The sequence below is a fragment of the Notolabrus celidotus genome, chromosome 7 (genome assembly GCF_009762535.1).
Source record: "Notolabrus celidotus isolate fNotCel1 chromosome 7, fNotCel1.pri, whole genome shotgun sequence".
Lineage (NCBI taxonomy): Eukaryota > Metazoa > Chordata > Actinopteri > Labriformes > Labridae > Notolabrus > Notolabrus celidotus.
In genome coordinates this window covers 30361500-30389489 of record NC_048278.1, presented here as the reverse complement: position 1 = coordinate 30389489, position 27990 = coordinate 30361500, and the positions used below count along the sequence as shown (strand labels likewise).

Genomic DNA, 27990 nt, shown 5'->3' with positions numbered 1-27990 from the left:
TAATCTTTATGAAAAATATTACATGCAAAAAAAAAAAACATAACATCAGAAATACTGAAATAAAAAAACATAATTTCCAGTGTGGTTCCTTGCAGCAGCAGTTTATGTACAAACAGAGTTTCAATAATGTTCATGTTGGTCCTTTTGAATCTCAAGTATCAAACAACTGGTGTGGATTGATATGACAGTGTCCGGAATAAACAAAGTAAACAGATGCACACTTTCAGGTAATAAACAAATCTCAGATGTCCTGAAAAATGAGAGTATATCCAACGCAGCCTTTTCACAGTAAAGGACTGCCCAGGGCGGACACTTCCCAGATGAATCTCCTCCTCTTAAGTTACATTTTTGCTTGACATATTTCCACACCTCAAAGATAACCTTTCTTTAAGTCTTCGCCCATCTCAGGGGTGAGATCTCTGCCTCAGGTATCAGTTATTTTCCTCTGGTGAAGACAGTTCTGGTTTCACCTTTCATTTCCCCTGAGCTTCAGATTAAAGGGTCAGGCTGAAGTGGAGTGATCTCCACGGGTTCCAGTTTATCAGACAGGACACAAAGAATCTTGTCAAACTTCTCGTAGCGCTCTTCTCTGTCGGCCGTCGCTCCGGACTGACCCCAGAACAGCCGCAGGGCGAACTCTGTCCGAAAAGCCTCCAGCAACTCGGGGATGGGCTCCCAGCCTGCTGATAGTGCAGTGTGAAGATCAGATCAGATACAAATCATGGAACTGAGCATGTACACAGTTTAGAGAATAATACTTTACACTTCCTGACAGTTTGCAGACTACCTTACTATGAGCCTCATGAAAGAACTCCTTATACTGACAGAGTTAAAGTGTTAGTTTCATGTGTGAATGATTTAAGAGTGTAGCATTTAGTAGAATTAACACTTGATGATTTTTATTTACCTCAAAAAATCAGTACATGTAAATGTAAGATTAATTTTTATAATGACAGACACAGCTTTGCATGGTCACTTTTACAACCTGGTAATTGTAAGGAATCTTTTCTTACTCTAGCAGCAATCCCAAGGTCTTCAAAAAAAATATTCTGTACAGGAGGCAATTTCTTAATTACACAGACAGTGATCTAACCTTTGTAATTTCCAAATACTAAGTTCTTTAGTTTAGTCAGAGAGCGTATGCAGCTCTGACGGTACAATATTAAGAGTTTCAACTTGTTTTGGACTCTCTCCTACTTGACCACAGTCTTTTTAGTTTATAGGTGTTGTTTCTGTTCATGATCAAATCCCACTAAGTCACAACTTATGAAAAAAGTCAAATTTATCAGGTTCAAATAAATGATTGATTACAAGTTATCGGCAGCTAGGAGAGTTTGATAACACAACTTGGAATACTGGAAGAACAAACCTTGCAGTTAAAAGATTACAGTTCAGTGTCTGCCTGATGCTCATCGTCAATCAAAAGCAAGAACTATATTGTTTACATGTATGTACCTGTGAGCAGTGAGTGTGCGTGCTGCTGGTAATCTTGTGCATGCAGCGCGGCACTGCGTGCTGATTGGAGGACGTTGTAGAGGAGCTGACAGCCCTCCTCGCTGTCCTCCACGGGGTCCTCACCCTCCATCGCCATCAGCAGGGGGACCAGGTGTGGCACGGCTATGGGACCCTGGACTGCAGAGTCTACAGAAAAACAAGAGAACACACAGTTTACACATTCACTACAGATTCACTGCTGAAGACTTTGAATGCACTACTTTTTTATGAAGAACTTGTTTTTCAGCCCATCTGGTGTAACAGGTGTTTTTTTTATCTCTTCAACTTCACTCGCTTCTAAAAAGGAAGTGTGCCAGTTTTTACACACTGGCCACACATCAAAGTCTTTCACGTCCTCAGAATATTAATCATTGACAGTATATAGAAGCGGGTAAAGTTTTCCTGACTTAAATTATTAGTTTGGAGGGTGCTCTTTTGAAGCCTTTCGTGCGTCCATACACTGATGCAGAGGCTGCTAAATCCTCATCAGTACTAACTTAACCTAATTGCACCAATCACACGCAGCTATGCCTTTGAGAGCAATGTTCAGTGGCCCAATCTCAATGTCCACCCTCAAGTCCTCGCTGACTTTGAGGCCCGTTCCCGCTAAGTCCATGAGGGCTCAGGGCTGTCCCACTGTCAAATCATCAAGTGTGTGAGGGATCTCTCACTGACTTTCGAGCCCTTTATGCCCCCTTTCCGTAAGTGGGCATTTTTGCAGACTTAGTGTAAGGGAATTACCCATAGTTCATAGCATAATGATGTGAAACACAGGATTCCCAGGGGAAGCCCTCGAGCTTGGAGGGTAAAACGCCGTAACATGAAATTTCAAAAACGTTTGCCAGTAAGTATAAATAGAGACAACACCCATCATCTATTTATCTTCACACGTGTATACAGTATAAATCATAAATTTAGGCAGGTCACGTGAGAAGTCGCAAAATTCTGTCCCATTCCCAGTTCTAAAGTTTGAGCCCTCACAGCCTCCTGCCCTCAATCCCTTTCCAGGTGACATCAGTTAAGTCAAGAAGGGCTCAGGGCTTAGGGAGGACATTGAGATTGGGCCAGTGTCTTGCTCACGGACACATCAACATGTGAACTGCAGGGGTCAGGGGTCAAGTAACAGATCTACCACTTAGAAGACAACAGGCTCTACCTCTGGCCACAGCTTCAAACCCAAACTCTGACCGACTTCTTCACACAGGAGCTCTGTTGACAGTTATCAATAGTTAGTAGTTTAGTACCTCATGCAAATCCACTTCACGAAACCCAAACTATCTTTGTCTGAAACCAGGTTTGTTTTTTAGATTACAGACTGACGGAGAACTCTGACCACTAGCTCAACTCTTAGTTCCTCATTCAGCAGGGTTTCATTTCCAATTTATATCACCAGCTGAGTTGAAGAAATTTCTGCATGAAAGCATCTGCCAAACGAACGGAATTAAATTTACTGTGCCTCTCTCTTAAAGCCCACCACTCACCATCTCCGTCGTTCAGCAGGTTCATGAAAGGTTTAAGTTTCTTCTCAAATAAAACTGCTGTCTCTGTGTGGTTCCTCCGCAGCGCCCGCCACGTCATCTCCAGTCTCATTATCTGCACAAATGCAGGCACATGAATATTCAGCATGTGGAAAAATGTTCATTCAGCCTCTACTTTTCCTGAGTTTGCATAGAGTAAGCCTATCTTGGTCATGATAACTCCACCTGAGGCATCTCCAGAGCTTTCATCACGGCTGAGAAGGAGTAGAGGTCGCGTGCGTGTTCCTTCAGGGCCTGAGCCAATGAGATTAGTTTATGTAAAACAGTCGCCCTCTGGCTTACAGTCCCTGTGCAGCCCAGGATGTCCACTGCGACTCCCAGAGCTATTAGATGATGCCTACGAAATGAAAGATTAATGGATTAGAGGAGTGTGTGGGCCGGAAATTTGATAAAGAGTTTGTTAGAGACGTTTTTCTACCATCCCAAAGTCTGCCTTAATACAGCAGAGGTGGTTCAGAGCTTGGGACGTGCAAAACCCTGAATGAGACATCCTAAAAAAAACAGCAACCTTTCTGTCCCCAGTTTTTCTAATTCACAAATAAACTGTTTACCAAAACAAACAAAAAGTGTTTGATGTGTGGTATTCACAGTAACAAGGACACTGACTCTGAATATAAAGTCACTGTCAGATTAACTCTCTAACGCTTTCCACGCCGTGTACAAAAGCTGATGAGTCATCAACTGAAACATGCACTAATTGTACACTGGAAAAAATGCCCCTCCAAAAACAAGAAAAAAAATAATTCAAGGTACTTTTACCTTGAAATAAGCAAAATAATCTGCCAATAGAACAAGTGAAAATTGGTTTGCTAAGATTTCTTAAAATAAGACGTAATATTTAGAAAACTGTGATCTTAAAATAAGCAGGGAAAACTTATTTTAAGCAATATTTTACCAGTATTTTAAAGCTTAGTGTCTCAGAATAAACCAGGAATGTAACAATTAGTATTTTTTCACTCAAAAAAAGATTTTTGCACTATTACATTTCATGTCAACTTCTTCATTTGATATATATTCACCTTAGTTTGAGTTGTATTATAGCGGCACTTCTCTAGGTTTAAGACCATCTTGTACTTGAAATAAGATTACAAAGTTTAATTTGAGCATTTTGAGATGTAATGTCTTCTCATGGTGAGCTGGATACACTAATATTCAGTCATGTTGTTTTTTAGGATAAGCCAGCCATGCTCAAAAGTAGGTGTTTCATTGTGTGCATGTAGTTTGAGGATGTATATTTTTATCTGATTTAGAAGAAACAGTGCCTGAAAACGGTAACCCACCCTTAAAAAAAAACAAAAAACTTTTCTTTCTTTCTTTCTTTTATCAATGGAGCTGTTTTCTGATATATTCTTCAATAAAATGCATTTACTTAAATCAAGTAAAGGGTTTGTCTTAAATCAAGATTATCCATCTTCTACAAATAAGATCTCAGCTTGAAAAATGTATGAAATGTGAAATAAACCATGTTTCTTCTAAATTACAACTCAAAACAAGATCATTTCAAGATTGTTTGACTTAACAAGATATTTAATATGTCTTAAAACAAGTCCCTCTGTCTTGCTCAAATGTTACTTGTTAAGTAAATGTATCTTAAATCAAGACATTTAGACTAAAAATGAGACAATTTCACTTGGTAAGATTTTGAGTGTTTGCAGTGTACCAAATATAACAAGGAATCAGTGTCTTCTTTTTTCTTTTATGTGGGTGAACCACCTCTTTGATCCTTCATCCCTTTTTGCAGAGTAAGTGCACAGCTGCTCATACCTTTCTAACAAATCCTGTCGTAATTGGTGTCCGTGAGGCAAAGTGACGAGCTCCAGCCCCGATCCAACTCCCATAATCCTCTTCTGTTCATCGGTCACAGCAACGATGCGTGCAACCTGCAGAACAACAACAATGATGACAAATGCCAGGTGTTATGTGTAGTTCACTGGGGGATTATTCATCTGTTAATTAAGCAAACAGGACACACAGTATCACAAAATGAGACAGAGTTAATTATACTACAAAAGAGAAGATGTTGGGATACAGAGATAAATCAAACCCTGAGGCATGTTCTTCGTGAAGCACACAAAAAAATCCCTTGTCATGTTGAAGCTGAAGTTACATGAAACATTTAGAGAAGGGTCATTCTCTCACATGATTTGCATTTTAATTGAACACTTGACAGGATGCTCAGGACCGCTGTTCTGATTTGCATTTATATGAAACAACAAATTGAAATCATGAGTTGTTCTTAAGTGCCGTTTGGTTATCAGTTACCTGACAGTCCACACTGAGCATGTGCAGAGCGGTGGTGTCTGCGTTTGAGCGGTTGAAGACTTCTTTGAGTGACAGCAGGACGCTTGGCTCCAGGGGTCTGTTGTTCTCCGGTAAGAGCAGCGACTCAAACTGATCCAGCTGGAAGCAGGACTCAGATTCCACCTGTGATGGTGTGCGGAGGAAACATTAGCTCACGGTTGACCCAGCGTGGTTACATAGTGAAGGTGTGTAATGCTACGCTCAATCAAACTAATCGCTTCAGCTTAGCATGGTGATGGATTTTAAATGCGGATCATAGATTCTGAAGTGGTGCTCTCTGCAGTGATACAGACCTGTTGGAAATGACAGCAGGTATGAGTGTTGGGTCATTTGTTAAAGAACCCTAACAGTTTGCAAAGTTCTCAGTGGCGGTTCTGGGGAGGGGCCAACAGGGGCCAGTGCCCCTGTAAAACTGAACCTGGACCCCCCCCTGTCCCCCCCCCCCCACTAAACAAATATTATACAATAAAAAAAGCTTCAGTATTGCGCTGATGTTACAGGCGAAACACATGCGTATGGCACTTGGTTCCAGTCCCTTAGAGCACTAAGGGACTCATGTTGAGTCTAAACAGCCAAACAGCTGCTGTCACTCTGCATTTTGATATAGTACACAGTAGTATATATGTCCAGTATATAGGGATGCACTGATGTTTTGTTTGTTCTCAGCCGGTCCTCACCCTTCTCAGTCTCTTTTGTCAGGGTTGAATGTGTCCCTCTGACAACATCCTTTGGCCCCAGCCTGCCCCCCCCCAGTAAAATTGGTCTAGAACCGCCACTGAAAGTTCTGCTTTTCATACGATAAGGCAATACAGATTCAAAATAAGATTTGAGATGCTTTAACTTAACAGAGTGTAATTAAAAACAAATTTAAACAAAGTGTTTTGCAAATATGGTTTTACACTTGCAAAACACCCATGTATCCCTTTAAAACATATCTACTTTTCCTCTCTTAGGAGCCATTGTTGAAACTAAAAAATACTGAATACACGTACATGTGGCTTTTCAAAATGCCAGTCCTCCACTGCCGCCTTCTTCTTCTTCGGCAGTAATGGCAGCTGTGTCGATGCTTCAGTCAGCTGAGCCTCCAGAAAACCAAAGGAAGTCTCAGTGAGGCGAGCGCGGCTCTGCCACTTCTCCTCTGCACGCAGCCTGTCCACATGACCTTTTTGTCTGGACTCGGGTACCTGGACACAACAGGAAGTGGACAGAAAGTTAACAATGAGGGTTTATAGAATACGTTTCCTCAGTTTAATAGAGAGATGACAGAGAGACCGTGATCTACTTAGTTTGGAGGGACTTGATGAGTTCTTTACCTGAACGACCAGCTCGTCGTAGAAGGAGGAGGGGTCGTTGTCCCGATCTGTGGGTGGGGGAGGGACGGAGTTAGAGAAGATAGCAGAGACCCTGAGGGGTTTAGGAGGAGCTCTAGGGTGCAACTGTCCGTCTGACCCTCGTAAAGTTACACCGCCACCTGCAGAGACGGAGGATAGAGGTATGTGTGTGTCAACAGCAGTCCTTGACACTCTCGTACTTGAACCTTGTAGCTGGTTTGGCCTTTGACAGAGAACAGGGAACTTAGAAATACTGAGCTTATGGGTGAATGTCCTGTGACCACCTGTCTCTGAATTCGTTTTAGAATTACTGGTAGCTCTTTTAGACACCTGATCAATTCCTTTTTCTGCTGGTTTTGGTTGAATGTGATATTTCTTTGAGACAGATTCTTCTGGAAACGGAAAAACACTGGAAAACTTTCCTTTTTTCTTTACTGAACTTAAATAACTATCCAAAAACCCTGTCTCATTTGTACCAATCAACAGAAGAGATATCAACAGTTCCTCCCAGCGCCCATCCAAGAGAAAACAATCCTTAAAATGTATCTTAAGGCAGAAAGAGAAGCTCTGATAGTTGTTAACAATCCCTCTGCACACTGCTAGCAATACATTCTGATGGAGAAATTGTGACATTTTTTTCCTGCACAATAAAGATGTTCTCTCCGGCTGTTAAAACCCAAAAGTGATCAGAAGAATAGTAGAGATGTGACCTCAGCATCCTGAACTTCAGCTACATCCCTGTGAGATGTGATGAGTCACTGAAAGAGCTTATGGATTATGTAGTGTGCTCACTAAGTAAGTTATGCTGAGTTTTGTAAAGAACTACACTTCTATAAACACATAAAGTAAGGTTCAACGATGAGTTCAAAGTGTTGTTTACCTCTTGCCCTCCTTCTATGTATCTTGCTGCTTCTGTCAGTCACTTTCTGAATGAGGTAGCAATGCTTTTCCTGTGATGTGGGCTGTAGGGAATCACACCTCAACGAAACATACTGGCATTGCTTTTATTTTAAAGGATACCCCATGTTGTTATGTAAATTATTCTTCCTCTATGCAAACTGTTCTGATGTCAAAGTGGAAAAAGTATTGCTCTGCAAACAGGCAGAGGTTGGTTTTAAATAATGGGCCTTGTGTGTAGTTGTGTGTATTGTGACGGAGCAGAAGCACACACATACAGTATCTTTCTGTTCAATATCTAGCTGCTGTATTATTAATGTGAAGACAAATTCTAAAACATTCCACCACATGTGTGCGTGCTACCTGGAGGCAAGGGTCGCGTGTGTCGTGGCCGAGGGCTCAGCAGGGGTTCACTGCCAGTGCGAAACACCGGGGAGATGGGGGCGGGGCCGGTGTCCTCTGACTGAGTGCTCTGTGGGACACCTGGAAGAAGAAGAAGAGTGATAGCTGGAGGTTAAAGTATAAACACAGTTATACCAGCGTTCCGTTTGCTCTCATGATTTATTTTTACTCAAAGCGATTCTGAGAATAGAATTAAAGCTAATCATGTAGGACTCTAAACATTCATTGGATGCATTCTGTCTGATTGTTTCTCTGATGGTTCAAATGTCCTTAAGTGTTTATTGTAGTTCTGTCAGAAACCAGATGTCTCTCAGCACTCGGCTCTCCTCAGCAGTCACATATCTAAGATTCTTTCCTTCTTATTTCTTTTTCTGTTCGTGTTTTACGAGCACAATGAAACATCTTTGCCCCTGATTTATAATTAATGGCAGCAGATCCCCTGTGGCAGCACATTACTAACAGCAGACTGTCTTCATTCCTTTCCACACTGTTTGTCTTGTATACTGTACATTAACAGAGAAGAGCTTGGTTTGCTGTATGTGCATACTGTAGTGATATGGACAGAAATAAAAGGAAAATGCATGATTACATTTTCTATTCACGTCAAAAAGGGGGAAAGGCACCACATGAGTTTTAAGCAGGGAGCTCTTGTCTGAGTGGCAGCACAGTGGCTGAAATAAAAGTGGATTATCTCTGTTAGCTGTGAGGGAGTTGGATCCTGAAGGCATTTGGGATTAGTGGCCACAAACACATTTATATACAGTACAGGTTGAATGTGTAGAATAATGTACCAGTTCTCAGGTTGCTGTCAGATTGTGCAGACTGCAATGAAGGCCTCCGTCCAACATTTTCCAGGTTTGCAGGCTGACTTCCACTCCTGCCATACATAAACATAAATGCCAAGCATATTAATGTGTTTGTCTACATGCAGTGTGTTTCTGTTCTGTACATGTTTATGTGCACGGCGACCTCCAACCTCAGCAGCGGATTGATGACCTGCAGCATGTCTGTACGTGCGGAGCTGAAGCTGCGCCTTTTTTCTGCCCCAGCACTTCTGCTGCTGCTGCTGCTGCTGCTGCTTTTGTGCTCCACATGTCGCTCAGCGATGACACGGAGAGGAATAGTCCGGTTGATCGGGTGAAATATCACAGCGCCTGAGGCATGGGAGATAGGCCTGCGATCGCCCACATAGAACCGGATCAGAGCGGGAACATTGTCAAAGCGATCCTCCTCAAACTGGAACAGCTCCCGAGAGTAGCCCTGTCACACAGAAGGAGGAACCCACATATTATAGCAACCACAGCGTTTAAAGGGATATTCCAACAGAAAGCTATTGTTTCAGTAACAGATACTCAGCCCCAGGAGGCTCATAAGGTGATAAAGGCAAGAGTTTATTTTCGCATGCAGCTAAGCATAGGTCAGTTTGGATTCAGAGCTGAACAATACTGACCCAGAGTCACAGCAAAGCATGACGCAAGACCAAACATTTCTCTGCTCTCTAACCGACTTCTAAAACACACGTTATCAAAGTTTATATGAGAGATGTTATCAAATTTGACACAATAGCCCCAATTTAGAGTCAGTGAAAACTGTAATTCAGTTCGTGATAACAATTCAATATCTACAGATCTCAATTAAGAGTATTATAAAACAGAGAGGAGTGAAATCCTCACTCTTAAGAAGCTACAAGAAAGGTTAAAGGTTACTGCTCAGCTCCAATCTGCAATGATGAAATATTCAAACCAAGCCAGAAACCTTGGTGTAGTCTTAGACTCAGACCTTAATTTCAGCAGCCACATTAAGACAATTACAAAGTCCGCCTACTATCACCTTAAGAATATATCAAGGATTAAAGGACTTCTGTCTCAGCAGGATGCAGAAAAACTGGTCCATGCATTTATCTTTAGCAGACTAGACTACTGTAATGGGGTCTTTACAGGACTCCCTAAAAAGTCCATCAGACGACTGCAGCTCATACAGAATGCTGCTGCTCGAGTCCTAACAAGGACCAAAAAAGTAGACCACATCACTCCAGTTCTTAGATCTCTACACTGGCTTCCTGTCTGTCAGAGAATAGACTTTAAAATCCTGCTGATGGTTTATAAAGCACTGAATGGTTTAGGCCCAAATTACATTGCTGATCTGCTGTTACTGTATGAACCATCTGGACCTCTGAGGTCATCAGGTACTGGTCTGCTTTCAGTCCCTAGAGTCAGAACGAAACATGGTGAAGCAGCCTATAGTCATTATGCACCACATATCTGGAACACACTCCCTGAAAGCTGTGGGTTCGCTCCAACTCTCACCTCTTTTAAATCAAAGATTAAGACTTTTTTATTTGCCACTCCTATCTTAGCTTATTTTAAATCACTTTAAATTAAAATTTTAATGTAATTTTTAATATATTTCTAATTTTCCTTTTCTTTTCTGTTTTATTATATTTGTCATTTTAATTGTGTTCTTTTATGCTTGTCTGAATGTTTCCAATGCTTTTAATGTTTTAATGTAAAGCACATTGAGTTGCCCTTGTGTATGAAATGCGCTATACAAATAAAGCTGCCTTGCCTTGCCTTGCCTAAAAACACTGAGTGTTTGTCATTTTTTGGTTTAATTCATATTTTCTACAAATAATCCACTTTACACACCTTTTTGGGACGCAGTGTCACTCGTATGATCTTGAAGTGCATGGGTCCGTCTTTCCAAAAGCAGCTCAGAACATAGTCACCTGGGGCAGAGCTTGAGTCTCGGACCAGGAAGTCTCCATCCCTCTCAAACAGAGACTCTGCAGCCTGAAGACAAGGAGAGAAGTTAGGATGGGCATTAAGGTCTACAGTGTGTTGACATTACACTGAGGCCCAGTTAGGTAAGTTGGCAAGAGTGAAGAAGAGGTTTAATAATTGAACATCTTGGGGAATATACTTTTTTTCGCTGTCTAGCTGAGATTTAGCTGAGAATTAGAGAGAGCACACTTCTGTGGGACATTTAACAGACTCAGTTGGTAGTATTGAGTACACGTACTGTGTTATCACGCCAACCCCTCTAGTTGTGAATAAGCTGGAAAGTGGGGAGGACTGGATTAGTTTTGGCTTCATATCTATCAGACAAACTGGCAGATGAGTGTCAAACCACAGCCAGTCACAAGTTAGCATAGCTTAAGCTAAATACTGGATATAAGAGGGAAGAGATAATGCTGAAAAAATCTGTATAACAGCCTCTTTAAAGCCCAAATGAAGACTTCCAAGTTGCTTGTTTGTTTAATCTATAAAAAACAACTAGATAAGGGGTTGAGTGCCTCACTATTTCTTGGCTGAGAGTTGATCCTGTCTTCATTCTCTGTTGGTTATCTCTCAATATAAGACTGACAAATTGGACTAATGAAGGTAGTCTTTAGAGGCACTTTAAGGCAGAATTTGTTACCTCTGCACAGAGCCAGCTCAGCAGTTTCCTATGTCTGAAGGTTGTTTGGTAAACTAGGGTAAGAGGATGTTGGTTCCAGCTTGATGTTTATTGTTCAGAGGTAAGAGGGGTATTGATTAGGGCTGAGTCACTATTTTCATTGCTATCACAACATGAGTATTCAATAAACAAAGAGCAAAACTTGAAATTTATCACAATAATCAAGAGAAATAATTTATATTTATGAAGCTTTCTCACTGCTATGCATACATTTGTTTGTGTTTGATGGAGGCCTGGGTACAATGGGCATGCGGTCACTCCAGTTTGATGCAATCCAAAACTAGCTATCAGTTATCTTCAGATTAATTGCTGCAATTTATAGGTGAATAAAAGCTTTTTGGTTTTATTTTGGACAGTAAACAAAGGTCATGTGTAAAACTTAAAGGATTGCAGACATGCAAACTTAGTAAAAGCCGATATGCACTTTTTGAAATGCTCTTTCATCCCACTTTATATAGTTATCGCGGTATGGCCAACTACAACCTCCGGTCTCAAACTATGAAGCCCATGCGGGAGAGTTATAAACTGCAATTCAGAGAGCAGCCGCTTGAGGCTGGCTGCAGAGACACCGGAAACCACATAGACACTTCAAATTCAAAAGGTGATCTTTGCAGCATTAATAAACATGTTTACAGCCTGGTTTAAAAAACAGCTTGGCTCTACGTAGCTAATTTCTCTATCGGCACACACTGTATGGGGGAATTTTTTTCTAACGTGACGGTTCAGAGGATATTAAGATTATGAGTTTTTGCCCAAATAAGGACATGACTGACTGGACTCCTGGATGGGAACACACACATATATATATATATATATATATATATATATATATATATATATATATATATATATATATATATATATATATATATATATATATATATATATAACATATAGTGCAGGCTTCGTATTGATCTTTACATCTCACTTTGGCAAGAAAGGTTCAAACATATAGCAGACCAATCTCGTGTGTGTGGAAAATTGTTTCAAGTGTTAATACAGCAAGACCAGTATGGTCCATTGAGCACCTCTCGGCTCAGCGGTCCGTGGTACCATGCATGGCTCCTCGGGTCCTCAGTGCTGAGCTTCAGCTCCTCCTCCAGCTCCTTCTTTAATGAGTCCATGTCTTTCCGACCTCCAAACACCTACAACACACAGCAGCAGCAGCAGCACAGAGATCATTGTTACTCTGCATGTTTCCTGTACTCTGTTTTTTAATGGGCGAGGATGGAAAATATGTGGAGAACAGAGGCTGCTGAAAAGAGCCCGAGAGAGACAAAGAGGTGGTTTTCTTAACCTCTTACCTTCAGCTGGCTGAGGTATGCACTGACACTCCTCCTCTTGCTGAAACAACAACAAGAGAGAAAAGGTGATTTAGAGCTACTAAACTGGAACCCCAGGGAGCCACACATGATGGTGCCATGTTTTTCCTTTGAACAAGAACAGTATAACGTAAGAAGGCCAATGCCAAGGTCTGGGTCTGTCATTAACGCAACAACACAAACTTTTAATAGCCTGCCTCTTTTTCCTTCTTCCTTCCTCCCAGAGCTTCCACCTTCCTGCCACTGTAGACACACACGAGGCTCACAGACGGACAGCTCAGAGGATTCGCAACAGGGCTCAACTGTACCCACTCAAGCAAATCTGCATCCATGCTTGCCTCTCTCTGTGTGTGGACGCGCGTAAACAATGTGGAGCAAGTCATGCGTTCAGGGACTGCTGCAGGGATGTGCACAAACAAAGTGGAGAGGTTTACTTGTTTACCCTGCTTTGACCCTGAATATCACTGTTACACCACTGAAGCAAACCACACTGATACTTTCATTTATACCATGTTGCCAACTTAGGACTTACACAAAGCAAATACAACAACATGTCTACATCATTGTTTGGGTGGTGGGGGCTGCAAGGGGCCAGGTGGTAGAGTAGGTGGTATCAGTGTTGTCACTACCTGGAGCTTGAAGACCTGGGTCCATTGAAGGTGGCTATACTATATGCCAACCCATATTATGGGTTGGGTTATTAAATTGGGGGGTTCTGCTAGTGGATATGATGGACAGTGGGAGCTGGCATGGATGGGGGTTGCTCTGGGACGCCAGAGTTAACTGTTAAGCCTCTCCGAGGCGTTGTGGGCATGACTGAATGAAACATCAGTGAAGGGAGGTGCCCACCTGTCCTTTCTATCTCAGGCTTTGGGGGACATCAGGAGCCAGGGGGTAGGCTACCACACTTATCAGAAGAGGGCATAGCAGTGTGGGTTTCTTCCCTGAGTGCTCTTCCTGTCTTACAGCACAAGTACCTTGTGTTTAACTCAAATTCACAATGAAGTCTTGTTTCAGTTAATTTTCTGCATGATTTGTCTCATGATATTAACACTACTCAGTTTGTGTTTTAGTTTTCAGGCATAAGCTAAATTGTTAGACAATTTTTTTTTAAAGACAGATTTGTAACTTTATTCAGCAACATAAATGTCTGATTGCAGCTAAAAACCATATACATGTGTCAGGAAAATGAGTTTAACTTTTAAAATACTTCAACCTTTCTATATAGAGGAATCTAGAAAAATGTTCCAATTTTAACTGAAGGACACCAAGGTTATTAAAACCTCAAAACCTCATACAAAAATAAAAACCTGACCTTGTTGTCCTCAGTTTACTAGGTCAATGGCTATGCTGCCTGACCTTCTCATCCATCACCACACTTTTCCACAACACTTTTCAACATTTTGAGCCATAAGTTGCTGAAAATCGTGAAAATTAAAAATTAAAAATGTGAAAAGCTCTGGTCTCATCTTTTCCTTTAGACTCTGGACTTGGGGTGAATGTAATGTTTTTGTTAGTTAAATAAAACTTTCCAGTGCATCTTCATATCGGTTGTATTATACAGTCTGAAAGTCCCTTTTTATATGGTTTAGTTTCCAGAAAAACAGGCATATTCTGAAAACTGATTGCTGTCATATTTAAATCTGTTAATCAACTAGTTATTTCCATTCCTGCTCTTGTATCCTCTCTGCTATTCTGCACTTGAATTGTGTGGTGTGCAGGTTTACACAGACCTTACTCATCATGTTGAGTCATTATGTATCTAGAAATCACTCTAGTTTTACTTTGAAGTGTTTTACATCTACCCTTGCTTAACAGAGTGGAAAAATACTAAAAGCAGACCTCACAATTCAACAACACATCAATGACAGCATCCAAAATGACTAACCTAAAAACAATCAAAGAAGTAAGATTCAGTAAAGGTCTTTTGTTTAACCCTCCTATTATCCTTGGGGTCAATTGGACCCCATTCGATGTTTAACGTCTCTAAATTTTGGCTTCAAATTTCATGACTTTTCATAATTTAATGGGGACAATTGTGAAAACCTAAAATTTAAATGTTGATATGTTCCAATTTCCTGTAAAAAAAATAGATTACGCATCGGTGTTCCTTGGGGTCAATTTGACCCCAGGCTGTTTTAGCTGTATATAACATAAGAAATATCAACATTTCACACACATTTGTTTTGGTTGTTTTGGATGATATTGAGGTCACTATAACCAAGGACACCTCCGTATGTGACTGCAGGAGCTGGGATCGAACCGCCAACCCTTAGATTGAGGTATAATATTGCCAGTCACCTTGTCTCTGAAGACATTCAATGATGTGTCCTGTGTGATACGTTTTGACAACATAGAAACAAGGCAGGGCGGACAAGAGCATGACAACCTTGCAGCAGTTTGATTTTCTGTTTTACAAATAAAGTCCTTCTAAATGCTTTCAATTGTAATTATGCTTGAAATGTATTTTATTTAAAGGGCTATTTAGGTAGTCAACAAAGAAACACAAAGTACCTGACACATAAACCTGGGTAAAATGGATAAAAGATGTTAGTAAATTTGAGGGTAACAGGAGGGTTAAAAGTGAATAGGTCAACCTAATTAAATATTACCTGTAGATGCAGGTTCACAATTAATAAACCCAAGGCAGCATACATTTACACGCTAACTTACATATAGGCTAAATGCAAAAACATCCAGATAAATCACAGCTTCCAGATACAATGCAATACAACAACACGTCTACATCATTGTTTGGGTGGTTGGGGCTGCTAGGGGGCCAGCTGGTAGAGTAGGTAGAATCAGTATTGTCACTACCTGGAGCTTGCAGGCCTGGGTTCATCGAATGTGGCAATACTATATGGGTTGGGTTATTAAATTTGGGGGTTCTGCAAGTGGATATGATGGACAGTGGAAGCTGGCATGGAGGGGGGTTGCTCTGGGACACCAGAGTTAACTGTTAAGCTTCTCCAAGGTGTCGTGGGCATGACTGAATGAAGCATCAGTGAAGGGAGGAGCCCACCTGATAACCCCAATGATGTGCCCGCTCTCTCTGCCCAACTGTCCTTTCTATCTCAGGCTTTGGGGGACATCAGGTGCCATTTAGAAGGACTACAAATAAAGTCCTTCTAAATGCTTTAAATTGTGTTTATGCTTGAAATATATTTTATTTAAAGGGATGTTTAGGTAGTCAACAAAGAAACATAAAGTACCTGACACATAAACCTGGGTAAAATGGATAAAAGATGTTAGTAAATTTGAGGGTAACATGAGGGTTAAAAGTGAACAGGTCAACCTAATGAAATATTACCTGTAGCTGGATGTTAAAAATTAATAAACCCATGGCAGCATACATTGACACAGTAACTTACATATAGGCTAAATGCAAAAACATCCAGATAAATCACAGCTTCCAGATTTGTTATGAGGTAAGAAGGTGCAACATCCTGTTTGAGGGGCGTTGGCCAAGCAGCACAACAGAAACACCTGTGCAATGTGCTGGTTGGCCACTATTGAGAAATGCAACTTGACACCACATGTAGCCATAATACATTCTGTTTTAAGAAGCTTGCATTTCTCTGTCTGAGCTGAGACTTGTACACTAAAAGTTATGTTGAGTAATCTATGTTAGTTGCTTTTGTTTGTTAATGTTAAGAACAAAAGCCTCTGAAGTGTCAGTGCTTCAAGATTGTGCAACAGGTAGATAAAAGGTTACAGGTAGAGAGTTAACAAGGTGAGCACAGTCGACGTTTTTGTCCATTAAAGAGACATAGACAGGTTTCAGACTTAGAAATATCACAGAGAAATGTTCAAAAAGTGCAGCACATAGGAAAATATCGCAACAGTGGGCAGGAACTGAAGTCTCGCGTTAATTAAGGAAGTTTTCTAAAGCTCAAAAACCTTCCACAGGTAACAGTGAACAGTCCTACCTGTCCGTACCTTTCACAGCTCGCGCCTCCCCGACATGTTTTACAGTTTGTGGTCCAAGCGGGTCCAAGTTAACACCGCCAAACAGCTGTGGAGCTGCAAAACTTCAGTCCGTCTCCACTGCAGTCCCTCCCAGCCCCCCTCCTCCTTCTCCTCCTTGCCCTCCTCTCTGCGCACTTTCGGACGAGTTCCCACAAGTTCTCCCCGAGCCCTCCTCCTTCTCCTCCTTTCTCCTCATCCCCGCCCCGGGCCCCGGTGCTGCTGAAACACCGCTATCTGCCCCGGCATTCCTCGGATACCGACAGAAGCAGAGCAAACGCATCACCTGGTTGAAGTCTGTTTGGTGAGGTAGGTATTATGCAGGGCTACAGAGTGGAATGTGCTTGTTAACGCCACATATGGTCTGGATCTGGTCCAGGGGCGTCAAACTCATTTCAGTTCAGGGGCCACATACAGCCACAGTTGATCTGAAGTGGGCTGGACCAGCAAAATCATAACACAATAACCTAGAAATTACAACAACTCTAAATGTTTCCCTTTGTTTTAGTGCAAAAATGTACAAGTACATTCTGAAAATGTTCACATTTAATTAAGTATCTTTCTACAGAAACAGCTGTTGTATTTTTCACTATGATGAGTCTCATAGTGGAGCCGAATATTTTACTCTTTAAGCTCTGAAACCTGCTGCAAACACATCAAGCACACAGGTTACCTATTCACCTGACACAGGTGACATCAAAAGAACAGAGATTATAATAATGAAGAAGGTAAAGTTGACTATTTTGGACCCCTCAGCTCCAGCATGAACAGTTAGCTTACTGGACAGTGTCCTATAAAGGGGTGTAGTGCTATTGTTAGTAGTTAGTGGATCATCTTATAGTGCTCTAAAAAGTCTTTATGAATCTCAACCAGATTATGCGAACATCAAGTAATCTATTTTCTCACTTTGAGAAAAAAAGCTCCGGAAAAAAGGTCTGTTCAGGTGTGCTCCGTCAGCACTATGATTTCATGCGACCCCCAGAGGACAAATTTGAAATAGTAGTTACTTTTTTTGAAAAATTGCAGTTAATGTCTTCTCTGTAATTTTTTTCACGCATGTTTGACACTCCTGATCTAGTGTCTTCAAACTGGATTTGCTGTGATGGACTTTTTAACACATGCACTTCAAATGATTGGCATGCACGCGCTGTTCCCTGTGTAGAGATGTTGTGAAAGTGGTTGCTCCATAAATGCCACAAGAATTCAGAATAATTTATATAAAGCTATTTTTTTTTAATAGTTTGTCTCTTAGACACTCGTTAAAAGTAAATTCCATGAAATGTTATCAAGGTGTTGTGTGCTCAGGTGTGATTATCAATTAATGTTTTACTTCTCAGCCAATCAGAGCAAAGAGATAGAACTATTTACTTAAAGCTGGTGTTGGTAGGAATGGTTTAAAAGACGTTACTTTTTTTCTGCTAGGTTTGGAGAAAAGGTCATAATGCCCATCGGTAATCATCGGTAAGTGGAGTAATTTGAGACTATTGCTGAATCTCTGCGTTTTCCAATGCCTTTGTATCAAGCAATGTTATTATTCCCCTTGCTCCCGTCATGATGGAGCAATCATTGCCAATCCTCCATTCTGGTTGGTTAAGGGGTGGCCCCTACTACATCCTCCGATTGGTTACGAGGCCGGCACTATCATGATTGCGCACGCCGATCTGTGTGGGGGGGCTAAGAGGAAATCTGGTTGGGAGCAAGCGGCAAACTCCGGTCTAAAAATGTGAGTCCAACGAGTGCTAAAAACTGCAGTCCGCTTGAGGCTGGCTCTGGAAGTACCGGAAACCACATACACACCAATTCAAAAAAGCCGATCTTTACAGCAGAAATAAACATGTTTACAGCCTGGTACAAAAGACGGGTATAGTCTGGATAGCTAATTTCTGGATCGGCACACACTGTGAGGGGGGTGAATTTTTTTCTAACGTGGCAATTTCGAAGATATTGAGATTACAAGTCTGCCAATGTGAGGCACAGCTGACTTGATTGACAGGCGGGAACACTGTAGCTGTTGGCTAGGAGGCTCAAAGCCCACCTCTTTACGTCACAATCACTTGACAGCAGCAATATGGCTCCCGACGACGATTGGCCTCAAAACAGCGCTTCAGAAACAGATGGGTGACGTCACGGATACTCCATATTTTATACAGTCTATGGTCCGGCACTATCATGATTGCACACGCCGATCTCTGTTGGGGGGCTAAGAGGAAATCTGGTTGGGAGGAGTAGTGTTAACATTCGAAGTCCCTCTCTCTGAAAAGATGTTTACTCTGTGACTACCAACAGCAGCTTTAACACATGCACTTCAAATGATTGGCCTGCACGCGCTGTTCCCTGTGTAGAGATGTTGTGCAGGAGCCAGAAAGTTGTTGCTCCATAAATACCACAAGAATTCAGAATCATTTCTTCAAATCTACTCTACTTGAATCGTTTTTCTCGTGGGCACCTGTTGAGTGAGTTTCATGAAAAATAATCAAGGTGTTGTGTACTTATCAATTAATTTTTTACTTCTCAGCCAATCAGACTAAAGGAATAGAACTATTTACTTAATTTAAACCTGAATGTTGTCGCCTTTGGAGCTTCAGCAGCCACAATTCTGACTGGTGTGAAGAGATGTGTCTGAACTTGACAGCATTTTATTCACTCACTAATTGTCAGTTATATAACTCAGTTATCGCTCCAGCTTGATTAAAGTTTTAGTTCTTACAAATGACTAAAAAACAAAATCACTGTTGTTTTGTGCAACTTAGTGTGTTAAATCCCTCAGGCAAAATGTCCCTTTTTGCTCATTATCTTACACCTATGAAAACAAAAGAACAGATTGAATTAAATATTCTTTTAATCAAAATGTTATGTTAATAAAGGAAACACCTAGCATATATAATTGAAGAAATTAGTTAACTTTATGGTTGACCAGAGATGACATGATAGGGCTCTGATAGAAATGTGCTCCTATAATTTTTGCATTTACTGCTTATTTAGCAGCTGAGGTGCTCTGCTTTGTTCAACCCCAATTCCAGAAATGTTGTCATTTTAATGTCATTTAAACCATATTTTTTAATTGAAGATAGTACTATTTTATTGGTCTTAGCATGTAATGGCTTAACTTTCTTTATCTTCTGTCATAGTAAGGTAATATTTTTAGGTATTTGTAGTAGGGATGCACCGATCCCACTTTTTACTAGGTCCTGATACTGATATCAATACCTGGGCTTTGGTATCTGCCGATACCGATACTAGCCGATACGATCCTGGTATTGATTTGACACTCTCTATTCCTTAATGTGAGGATAGAATCATATTTTGGCAACTTCAGGCTTTGCTGACTTTGTCGGAACAATTAAATCCAATAACCTGTCCGTTTTTTCTCACTTTGAATCCATTAAACAAAGGTTTCTTCCTTCTTTGCAGTAGGCTACAGCTGACGTAAACTTCCTCCATTGGGCTTCCATTAAATTTTTCAGCGTGACTGCCATCCGTCGAAACATTATCACTGCACATGTTGCAAGTTTCCGGTGGAGTTGTTAGCAAAAGAAGAGTGACATGCACCTAAACTGCAGAGCCTCTGTAGTTATCTTCCATCATGCTCCGTCGGGCAAAAATGCACAGACCGGCCGGCGCTGATGAGGTAGGAGACGCACATGGCTATTGCAAACACAGAAAAGCATAGAACTGAGATGAATAGATCTGCCATATGGACCGGCACTATATATCCGTCCCTTGTCACCGATGTCCGATCTAGCTTTTTGAGCCCGATCTAGACGATATCCGATACCAGGATCAGATCAGTGCATCCCTAATTTGTTGTGTTCATCTGACAAAAGGAGAGTATTCTGGAAAGACAAGTTGCAGTGGAGGTTTTAAAATGTAAATTCCAGGGCTTTCATCACCACAAACAAATCATCATTCATGCCCTTGGTGATAGTGGAAGTAGACATGACAGACTGAGATTTCTAAAGACCAGTATACTTACAGCGGTTCAATTTGATGGTTTGATCAAACATGGGGTGCCGTCTGAATGAGAATGTGTTTTGTTAATGTTGGAAAAAGGTCTGCATTGAGCTGCCTTCTTTATAAAAGCCTTGACTCCAGGATTAACTACTTGTAAACACACACTGGCCTTTGCCACACAGTCCTTCACTTCTCTCTGGGAGAGAGATGTGACCAAAATGTCAAAGTCTTAAGGTGTGTTTTCATTATGTGAGTCACTAAAACGTGACATGGAAATGTTATGGAAATGGTTTAGAGGCAAAGTAGGATCATGTTTTATTCTTTATGTCTAACAGTTATGTTCATAGATGGCTGACACCAACAACACCCACACCCACTGACACACCATGACATACATTTTATGAGGCACTAGTTAATAACTAGCCACAGAAGTATCCGACCAGGAGAAAGTGGACCTGTCTCTCTCACATGAGTACTATTATAACCTTTTCACACACTAAACACTTAACTGAGTGTCAGCTCACCTGTGTTTGCTGTCCTGATAGCTCCCCGCCTCACTGATAGTATTGTCCTCGTTCAGGGGCCGGAGCTGAGAGCAGGAAGCAGAAAGGCGGTGTTTCTTATCAGCTCGCTGGAGGCGGGGCAGAACACTCTGACGAAACAGATCCTTCTTTGGCTTCACCTGTGAGAAATCATAGAAGACTCAAATACTGTGGATCCTGGAGCTTCTGATTGTGCTGTCGCAACTCTGAGGAGACCTGACGGCTGTTCTTTAGTGTGATCATGAGTTTGTGATGCTTTGGGGGGTCTCACCAGATCCATAGATGATCCCAGGGAGTACTTTCGGCTCACTCTGCGCTTCACCTGCATGCCTGAAGAAGCACAAATAATATGTTAAAGGATTAGTTTGAGATTTTGTAAATAACTTCATATTTGATTTCTTGCAGAGTGTTAAAGAGGAGAAGATCCGTACCGCTCTCCTGTCCATCTGCTATATATGAAGCTGAAACAAAAACAGAGCATAACATGTTATCTAGAAAGCTTTAGAGGTTCTTGTAGATTTAAGATTCAGTATAAAGCTTTTCTGATTTTGAACTGTTTCTTTAACTAGTGTGTAACTTCTTTTATTTACTTAAAGCAGGAACAAGCCATAAACAACCCAAACAAAATACAAGTATGACAGATTAACTTGATAATCAGTTTGCACATCTTATACATCTCTCTGCAAGTTGAAAAGGATGATGAAAAGATAAGAGTTGCTTCATGACAAAACAGATTTAACAAAACATCTACCATGAACTAAAAATCCACTATGAACATGTTTACCGAATAAGATCTGAAAAACAATTAAAAGCAGATCAAATTAGCAGTCTGCAGTTGGACCTCTGACAACCTAAAACATGTTTGTTCTATTAGATTTAAGTAAAAACACAATACAGATTCTTGTTTGAGACAGTGTCAGCATTTATCTTTAGGAAGTACTGATGCTTCCAAAGCTTTAGACCATCATGGACAGCTGTTTCTAGGTCACTGGTATGCCCACCAGACTATGCAGGTATAATGGTGTTTAGTGTCTCTTTTGGAGTCCCTGAAAGCCTGTAATACTGGGTGCATGACTGGCAACAGGCTACTGAACGATTTTATGTATGTACATATTCCTCTACAGTAATTAGTGATTAAGTAATCTGTTTACTTTTTGAAAGACAGGTCCATATTCTAAATTTTGAAAGAAAGATTTTCATTTTTACTGTAAATAATACCAGTTTCAAAATTCGGTTATCTGTGTCATGAACCACTGATCAGTATTAGCTATGAAAAATCAATATCAGTCAAGCTCTCTTATCTCCATATTTCAAATACAGTTACAACCTAATGCAGCAAACCTTTTCCCCCATGAAATTAGACAAAACTAATTATACCTCTAAAAAAAGTTAAAAGCTTCAACTAGTTTAAAAAGTTTTTGTCTAAAATTTTTGCCATTTGATGAACATTTCAAATTTCTTATCAGTTTGAATACTATGATTGTTGTTCAGCTCTTTTGTGCATGTGTGTTTGAGAGTCACCAGAGTGTGGGTCCAGTCTCTGCCGGTGTCTTGACAGCTGTCCGAGGATGGATTCTCTGTGTGTTGCATCCTCTATCCCTGCCTCCTTCAGCTCTGCATCCGTCACATATAACAAACCCTGGAGAGAGACACAAAAGTCAGCAAGAGTGAGAATGCAATAAAAGAGAAGTCAAGGATTTCATTGAGTCTGAAGCAGAAAACACAGTAAATAACAGACGTCAACAAGCACATTTAGAGGCATTTTTGCAAAGGCAAGTACCTCCAGTCCATAATATTCTCTCTCTAGTGTCTTGGTGTACTGGGGCAGGCCGATCTGTCTCAGCCACCAGGCGATGGAGCGATTATTCATGTCTTAACAGCAAAGCAGAAGGAGATAATGGTTACATACCTACATATTTGCACAGACACAGGCTTGTACATGTTTTTTTTTTCTGCAAAAGTTTCAGAGAAGAGTACAAAAAGTAAAACATGGGATTAGTTTAAGGAATCAGTCAGCCAGCCACACAAACAGAGAGCTCCTGTGTTGTTTGCCTTGCAGCAGCTCCAGAATGTTACACCTACCTGCTTACAGAATCCACCAAGGCACAATGGGAAATCACTTCTCTCTCTCTCCTTGTAATATTTCTACTTCATTGTGCCTCTTTCTTCTCTGTTTTTCCTCCTTTCTTTGCAGCTGCTCTCATCTAAGTCTCAACCTGTGTTATTATACTTGTCTCTCACATTCTCTTTGTGGTTACAGTGTGAGCCCGCTCCCCCTCAAACCTGCAGGGTCACTCCAAAAGCCAATCAGATCCCACAGTGGGCCCACAGCACCCCTCAGCCAACAGCAAATCAGAGCAGAGGAATTAGCATGAGCTCTCAGGAGGTGGTGAGCGCAGGCTGAGGCATGTTATGACAGACAGATGGAGTTAAGGAAAACAGGAAGGGGGATATGAAAATGTGAGACTGTTAAAGCAGCTGTCAACATGTCAAGTCAGAGACAGGCATGCATGCACTGTGGTGTGTGTGACAACCTGCCTGTTCAGGTGTTCTGTCAGGAGATAAAATAGCTGCAGGATCATGGTGATGTGTACAAGGCTGACATCTAGTGTTGAAGTAAAGAGTGACACTGTTTTAGTTAAAGGAGCATTGCAGCAGTTTTGATCGTTTTCTCATTTAAAGAAAATCATCATTAGTAAGACAGTGCTCTGTTGGGTGTTAGCAGAGTCAACTCCAAATCTACAGTAGACTGATGTCTGATCAGAAAATATCTTTATTTTGACTTTTTTCTTATGTTTATCCCTGGGTGTCAGTAACTATAGATCTAAGAGACAAAACGATGACCGCCATCATCTCTTGGCGCCCGGAACTGGTTGGGGTCGTTCCGGACAAGAGGAAAAGGCGTCTGTGGGGCCAGCCTCTTAGGTCAGACACCTCACCTTGTTGAGACTATGATCTCGAAGATTGGTAGATGGATGGCATCCTTCACAGTATGGCCGTGGTGGCAGTCATCATTCAGTCTCATAGATCCTTATTTAGTTTGATGACTTGTCTTCCATGTTTCAGAACTTTGTAATTTTCAGGGAAATTAGTTTTTTGGTGGCTCACTAAATCTGGTGCAAACATCTTTTCACTTTTCTTTGTATAAATGATTAATGTCGTTGCACACTGTTCCTGTTAAACAGATAAAATAAACAAATAGATAAATAAAGGGAGTAAAATGTTCCTCATCCCTTGAGAAAAATGGAAAGTTAATACTTTACATTTACAGAGATTAGGAACTAAGTGGCACGTAGAGAAGAGCTGAGGTTTAATCTAATAAATGGCAGAAACCCTTTAGGAACATAGCATTACACCACATTTATGATAATCATAATAATGGTTTTCAAAAACCAAGTTACAAAGTGCTTTACATGGAAAAGAGCAAAATAAAACAGGCAGATCATAAAAACACACAAGTCAAGATAAAGAAATAAAACATATTTTAAAGGACATAAAAAAAAACCTAAAAGAACTTTAAAGGAATACAATTCATTTAAAGTATATTTCTTAAGACAGTAAAAATAAGATGAAGTCAAATAAAATTCAGATAAAATCCAGGAAGGCTCTGCGATAAAAGTATGTTTTAAGAAGGGATTTAAAAGAGCTCACTGATTTATTTAAGGTGCTTCAAAAGAAAACACAAGTTGTTTATTGTGTAAGCCAATAGAACTTGAGAATAGTATGTATTTTATGTTTTATTTTCTTGTCTATGATTTTCTAAGTCAGAGGTTTCCCAACTTTTCAGCCTGCAACCCCGAAAACAACGGTGCCAGAGACCTGTGACCTCACTGTTGCTGGATGTGGTTAAAGGTTTCTCACAGCCGTGGTCATACACCGATAGGCCAAACCAAAAGTCAAAGATAGAAAAATAGATGCTTACATTTGTCTGACATGATCACCTCAGGAGTCAGGTGGCAACAAAGAAAAATTGAAAACTTATTCAATATTATTAATTTGCATTGTTTATTTCAAATGTATGAAATATAAATGTATTTGTAAAATTTGCTATTTTAATTATTCTCATTTTCAGAAGGCATCTTGCAACCCCTCCATTGGGAACCACTAGTCTAAGGATGTGCTCCTTAAAACAAATGGCTAGTTTTAATGCTGATTGTGATTGGCTGGATAACTTTGAAAATCTTTTTAGTTGCAGATTATATTTGGAACGAAGAGGACAGGATATTTCCCTCTAGACAAAGCTTTAAAAACCACCCAGTATCATTTTTAAATCAAATTATATTGATGAAATGTTTCAGATCGCAGCTGTACTTTAGTTGTCTTTGAAGCCAACAAGATGAGTCAAATCTTAGACTCAGGTTATTTTCTCACAGCAGTGACAGATAATCAGACCCTGTACTTGCGTGAGAGCGGCTCAAACAGGTAGTACTCAGAGTTTCAGCAGTGAAAGTTCTCAATGTGTTAATTTCTTTGTTATTGTTTCATCAAGGAGCTAACTGTATATGTATGATTCTTACCGTTTAGTTCACCTCTAACTACGTGATTATTTCTTGAATCACATGTAAAATCTGCAAAGTAAAAAAAATGGCATGGCATTGTCAGAATGATATATTGGACAATACATTATTAGTACAATATGAGATTATATCAAAATTGAATATCAGTTTCTGTATTTGATCTTAGTGGATGGTAAAAATGGAACAGTGTGAAAGTTCCCAAAAAAACCTTTGGTACTTGCATTTGAGTAAATATGAAGTTCTGTGTTCCTGCTGTACATCAGAACTTGTTGACTTTAACTGCTTACAACTATTTGACAAGAATTGAGCCAGAGTCACTAGATAACTTTTGTTTGAGAAGTTACATATGAATACGTTTCGATAGCATGGATGCATGTTTTTGCCAGTAGCTGGTAAAATAAGCACGGAATGCATTCAGTGTCCAAGCTGCTGCTCCATTATTCATCATGCTGCTCCAGGATTTTTCTTTAAACTGCATCAGGATGGCAGTCTGTCTCTCAGCCTGCAGTCCAGCTTTAAGCAAACAGCATAACCGGATTTTGAGCTGTTAAAAACTATGAAAACTGTGATTCATTCCGAAGTATTTATCTTTTAAAGGATTAAAACAGATTTGTATCTTTTTTAATTCTATAATAATAATACATTTATTTATAGAGCACCTTTTAAAAACAGGTTTACAAAGTGTTTTACAGAGTGCAAGACATAGCGAGAGAGAAAAACACAAAAGCACATGACAATGGTTTAAGAGAACTAAAATGAGTTAACTAAAAGACAATAATAAAAACCATGCAGAAATTAAAGTCAGTGATGATTTAAGAAGTAAAAGCACATTTTAAGAAGTGTGTTTTTAAAAGAGATTTAAAAGAGGACAAGGATGTGACTTGCCTGATCTCCTCCGGCAGGTGTTTCCAGAGTGACAGGGCCCTGACTGCAAAGGCCCGGTCACCTCTGGTTTTTAACTTTACTCAAGGAAGTTCCAAGAGGGACCTGCTGGAGGATCTCAGGCAGCAGTTGGGGACATACATCCTAAGACACTCTCTTAAATACTCAGGGGCCAGTCCATTTAAGGCTTTAAAAGTGAGTGTTAAAATCTTAGAATCAATTCTAAAACCCACAGATGAAGAGAGGCTAAAATGGGTGTGATGTGTTCCCTTTTATTGGTGTGTGTGAGAAGTCTGAGAGCGGCGTTTCGGACTAACTGGAATTTTGAGAGGTTGTGTTTGCTTAAGCAGGTGTAGAGTGAGTTACAATAATCTAATGGGGAAGTGATGAATGCTTGGATGACAATTTCTACGTTATGATGTGAAAGGAAGGGCCTGATCCGAGAGATTGTGTGTAGCTGGTAGAAACAAAACTGAACTGTGGTTTTGATATGTTGGTTGAAGTTAAAGTCTTTATCAAAGGTGATGCCAAGACTCCTGCAGTAGGAGGTGACAGGAGAACCAAGCTGAAGTGAGGAGATAATCTGTGATGAGTGTGGACCTCTGAGCATGATTTTGGATTTGTCTGTGTTGAGTTGGAGAAAATTGTGAGACAGCCAGCTTTTAACTTCATTCAATAATTGTCAACAATTGTTTGATTATTTTTTTTATTTTTGAGACATAAAAGTAGCTAAAAATGTCTCTCAGGGCACTTTGGGATTTTGCTTGACCCGTCACAGATTTTAATAATACATTGTATTCTGTATTCTGAATCGCACTGTTCTTCATACTGTGTATGTTTTTTTAAATAACCTAGTGCAATTTTATCCGTGCAATAACATACCTATCTATTTATCAGATAGAAGTGTACATAGTGTGTATACATCTGTAATAGTTGCCATATTTTATTCTATTTTATTCTATTCTATTCTATTCTATTCTATTCTATTCTATTCTATTCTATTCTATTCTATTCTATTTTATTTTATTTTATGTTGTTCTATTTTATTTTATTTTATTCTATTTTATTCTGTTTTATTCTATTTTATTCTATTTTATTCTATTTTATTTTATTTTATTTTATTCTATTTTATTTTATTCTATTCTACTTTACCTTTATCATTGCTATTATTATTGTTATTATAACTAACTATGTTAGTACATTGTTGTCTTCCCCTGTCCCGTGTTGTAAGCTGCTGTAACAAAAGAATTTCCCCCAATGGGGGACAAATAAAGTATATCTTATCTTATCTTATCTTATCTTTGTATGTGAAGACTAACTCGAAAGAGATCAAAAGAGATCTTTTTTCAAGAGTATAAATGTATTTGTGAGCTGCCCAAAGTTTATTTGTG

The 27990-nt window shown here is 40.1% G+C and overlaps 2 protein-coding genes across 5 annotated transcripts; both read right to left on the bottom strand.

Annotated features, from left to right (window-relative positions):
* Nucleotides 1–85: 85 nt before the first annotated feature.
* On the bottom strand, nucleotides 86–16844 carry LOC117815593 (breast cancer anti-estrogen resistance protein 3 homolog). Of its 4 annotated transcripts, none has more exons than XM_034687399.1 (15): nucleotides 16681–16844; nucleotides 12724–12763; nucleotides 12448–12564; nucleotides 10609–10752; nucleotides 8940–9223; nucleotides 8755–8840; nucleotides 7925–8044; nucleotides 6647–6693; nucleotides 6326–6517; nucleotides 5295–5456; nucleotides 4797–4912; nucleotides 3198–3369; nucleotides 2976–3087; nucleotides 1456–1641; nucleotides 86–683 (listed from the first exon to the last, which is right to left on the bottom strand). In XM_034687399.1, exons 3-15 carry the CDS (start codon nucleotides 12541–12543, stop codon nucleotides 490–492), a joined length of 1911 nt encoding a protein of 636 aa, XP_034543290.1. In that variant the 5' UTR covers nucleotides 12544–12564; nucleotides 12724–12763; nucleotides 16681–16844; the 3' UTR covers nucleotides 86–489. The 4 variants fall into 4 exon arrangements, with proteins under 4 accessions (XP_034543290.1, XP_034543289.1, XP_034543288.1 ...); XM_034687398.1 differs by having other exon boundaries at nucleotides 86–680; nucleotides 6647–6804; nucleotides 16681–16843; XM_034687397.1 differs by having other exon boundaries at nucleotides 6647–6804; nucleotides 16671–16842.
* On the bottom strand, nucleotides 16775–23374 carry LOC117815583. The gene is made up of 7 exons (XM_034687387.1): nucleotides 23283–23374; nucleotides 22981–23072; nucleotides 22722–22839; nucleotides 21632–21661; nucleotides 21472–21530; nucleotides 21183–21340; nucleotides 16775–16958 (listed from the first exon to the last, which is right to left on the bottom strand). Exons 2-7 carry the CDS (start codon nucleotides 23068–23070, stop codon nucleotides 16775–16777), a joined length of 639 nt encoding a protein of 212 aa, XP_034543278.1. The 5' UTR covers nucleotides 23071–23072; nucleotides 23283–23374.
* Nucleotides 23375–27990: the final 4616 nt, after the last annotated feature.